The sequence below is a fragment of the Galeopterus variegatus genome, unplaced genomic scaffold (genome assembly GCF_000696425.1).
Source record: "Galeopterus variegatus unplaced genomic scaffold, G_variegatus-3.0.2 Scaffold899, whole genome shotgun sequence".
Lineage (NCBI taxonomy): Eukaryota > Metazoa > Chordata > Mammalia > Dermoptera > Cynocephalidae > Galeopterus > Galeopterus variegatus.
This window is the reverse complement of record NW_007727010.1, coordinates 204,916-208,650: the sequence shown is the minus strand read 5'-3', so window position 1 is coordinate 208,650 and position 3,735 is coordinate 204,916. Positions and strand designations below refer to the sequence as shown.

At 36.7% G+C, this 3,735-nt stretch overlaps 1 protein-coding gene across 1 annotated transcript in view; it reads right to left on the bottom strand.

The window, feature by feature from the left end:
* The window catches only part of CSTF3 (cleavage stimulation factor, 3' pre-RNA, subunit 3, 77kDa), a 72,753-nt gene that overhangs the window by 9,794 nt on the left and 59,224 nt on the right, over nt 1–3,735 (bottom strand). The window contains exons 12-14 of the mRNA XM_008573303.1: nt 3,303–3,413; nt 1,741–1,884; nt 1,270–1,372 (exon numbers count right to left, since the gene is read on the bottom strand). Coding sequence (XP_008571525.1) covers nt 1,270–1,372; nt 1,741–1,884; nt 3,303–3,413 — 358 coding nt within the window. The remainder of the gene's footprint in view (nt 1–1,269; nt 1,373–1,740; nt 1,885–3,302; nt 3,414–3,735) is intronic.

The following is a 3,735-nucleotide window of genomic DNA, read 5'->3' as shown; positions in this document are numbered from 1 at the left end:
ATCAGATATCCTCACTTTAAAAATAATAATACAAATATGCATACTAGCAACTATTCTAAAAACAATCAATGTCCCACAACGGATCGCAACCCTCAGTGTTGCCCCCGTACCGGACCGGGGACCGGCAACGGGATTGCAACCCTCGGTGTTGCCCCCGCGCCTCGCTCAGCCAGTGAGCGGGAACCGGTCCGTATGTGGGATCCGAACCCTCGGGCGGGAGCGCCGCCACGCTTCCCAAGCGGCGCACTTATCCAGTGCGCCACCGGGCCGGCCCGAAGCAAAATAATTTGAGATTGGTGAGGAACACTGATTTCATACAAGAAAAAATTTTTATTAATTAAATGCCCCACTGTCTCACTTTTTGGAGTTAAATCTTTTTCCAGTGTAGAATCACTAAGCTGAAATACAAAATCATATTTAAGTTTTATTCTTTTATACTATTTAGGTATATAAAATATTATTTTCTTCTGAAGTATTAAAATTATTAACATATACTTATGATATGGCACATAATTGTGTATTTCTTTCTTAAACCAACTTTTATACCAGATCTTTTTTGTCAAGAAAATGCATTTATTGGACTAAAGGTAACGAGGCTAAGGAGATATATATATATGAATTACCTAGCACAGTGCCTGATACATGGTAGAAACTCAATAAAGGATGGCTATTGTTATTATTACAATGGAATAGGGAAATAAAAGTAAAGATGCTAATAATCATGATGTTTCTTTTTGAATCTCTTCCCCAGTAACCTCAAAGCACTTTACTTTACTACATGGGCATCTTTGAGTTTTGTTGGCTGGAGGATTTTTTGGTCTGTTTTCCTCCCAGGAAACAGGAGATAATTTGCCCAGAGTCATCAGAGATGAATATAAACAACTCGCTGTCTCCTAACTCTGACTTTGTAGCTTTATCCTAGTACTGATCATACTTTACTGATTAAAGACAATTCTGCAGAATCAAAAGGCATTTACCATTACTCAATAAATATAAATTCATGGTTGACAGGCAACAGATATTTCTTGAGTGCCTATCAAGTGCCTGGTTCCAGTGTAATATCAGAATTATATATTCCAGAAGGAAGAAACCCAGCAACATAATTTCAGATGATTTGATATTAAGTAACCATTGTAAGGAGTTACTTTTTTTTGGCAGCTAGCTCAAGGATTGAACCCTGGACCTTGGTGTCATCAGCACCACACTCTAACCATTTGAGCTAACTGGACAGTCCTTCAGTAACCATTATAGATTTTAGAATCGACTTACCATTTAGATGAGAGAGATAGTCAATATAGGCCAGGACATATTCTGGAATGTCTCCATATTTCTTTAGTCCCAGCTCAAAGATCTTAAAGGCAACAGATTTGTCCTAGAAGTAAAGAAAGTACTGATATCCATGAAATGTCAGGCAAGATACTCAAAAGAATGTTAAATTATAACACCTACATATGACAAGGTACATAAGAATTAAAATGAAAATTAAAATCATGTTAAGTAAAAACTGCTGAGCTAAAAACTGTTCCAGGGGATTTAGGTTAAGAAATATGGGGTTTAATAAGGCATAAATTAGTTGGGGATTTGAATGATGCTCCATATAATTTTACACAGATACACTTAGACTTCCTTTATGAAATAGAGCAATTAAAACTTAGTTACAGAAGCTAGGACTACCTTTTAATTAATGTATCTTAGATGAAGGAAATTATCTAAACATTTTATTTGTATTTCAGTATTTACCTTACTACAGTAATACTCCATGAGTGCTGCAGTAACATAGACATGGTGGCGGGTTCTGGTATCTTCTCTTGCTTTTTTAAATATCATTCTTCCAGATTTGATACCTTCTGCTCTCCTTGCAAATTTCATATATTGGATATATACCTACGCAAAAAAAATTATTCATATTCTATAACTTAGGCAAAATGTAATTCTTGTAGCATCCAATACCAGCTCACCTAATTTCCACACTAATACGTTTTCTATATAAGAAAGTAATCTGAAATAACCCAAGAAATTAGAAAGGATTATAGATAGTGCACTGTTTCAATCCACGAACTAATTTTTTCTGGTATTAGAGGTCATGCAAATTAATTTGTTTTGGTTTTGTTTTTTATTGAGATATAATTCACATATCACAAAATTCATCTTTAAAGTATACAATTCAGTGGCTTTTTAATATATTCACAAGGTTGTGCAATTATCATTGCTATCTAATTCTAGAATATGCAAATTAAATTTTAAGGGAAGAAAAACGCAAAAGTACTGGAAAACATTCTATTAATGAATGCCAGTATCTCGAAAACTCAAGGTATAATTTAATACAAGTATATTTTACAGTATATGTTTAACCTCACATTTTCTTGGTTTATTAAAAAACCCCACTACTCTATTTTCCAAAGACTGTCTAATGGAACTTCACTGATAAACTATGAGCCATTTTACACCCAGCACCTACAGTGCTCAAACACATGATGAGTATGCAATATTTGTTTAATGAATAAATGAACTATTAGTAGGGCTCTGGTTTGCCCGTTTTAACAATGTCAAACTATGTTGTCCAATCGTGATGGATGGATGAATAAATGAACTAAGAGTTCCTCGAGAAAAGGAACTTTATCCAGTTTGTCATTACATTACTGGAGTCTAGCACAATGCAGAGACTCCAGCAATGTTTTTGCTGGATATTTTTGCTGATTGAATTTTAGAATGATGAATAAATACAAGCAACTACAGCAGAGGAATCTCAATATAAACAAACAAAAAAAGCATTGTAGCTGTAATTGACTTGAGGCAGAGGGCCTAGAGTCCCACCCACAGACCTGTCCCCCTTCTCCTCCTGCCGACACAGTTCCTACTATAGATCAGGATTCAGAGTAAAGCAAGTTTATGTCCAACCCCTTCCCAGAATGTTGGTTTCTCCTGCCTTCATTTATTTAAAAAGAAATATTTATTAAGCAACAATTATGTGGCATAAAGTGGCTTCAAACCATGATCACAAGGAAAGCCCCTCTGTAGCTATTTCATATTGCTGCATTAAAAATAAAAAAAAATACAGCAGGAAACAGATCAGTAATTGTCAGGGATTGGAGCAGAGGAAAGGGTTATCAACAAAGGGATCACACCAGGGAAATTTGGGGGGACGATGGAAATGTTTTATATCTCGATTGTGATGGTGGTCCCAATGTTATTTATCAAGATTCATAAAACTATACAACAAAAACAGTGAATGTTACTATTCATAAATTTAATTTTTTTCGTTAGATTATAAAGGTGAGAAAGAGATTTATAAAGTTACTCACCAATGTGGGGTCAATATCCTCAATTGCCAGAAGTCTGTTATATATACTGTGAACCTTTTCATACTTCATGCGACTCTGAGGTGGTAGATAAGAAGTGAACATAAATATATACTCATAATAAGCAAGATCAGAGCTCTAAGGAATCCAGAGGCTACACCCACCGCAACACACAATGGCACCTGCTTTGAGCACAAATATAATATGAGATGAGGACTAACAATTGCTCATTTTGCATCATCTCTGTCTACCAAAAGTAATATGCCTGGCAAAAAAGCAGCCAGAAGGGGCCGGCCTGGTGGCGCACTGCTATAGTGCGCCGCTTGGGAAGCGCGGCAGCGCTCCTGCTGAGGGTTCGGATCCCACATACAGACTGGTTCCCGCTCACTGGCTGAGCGAGGTGCGGGAGCAACACCGAGGGTTGCGATCCCGTGCC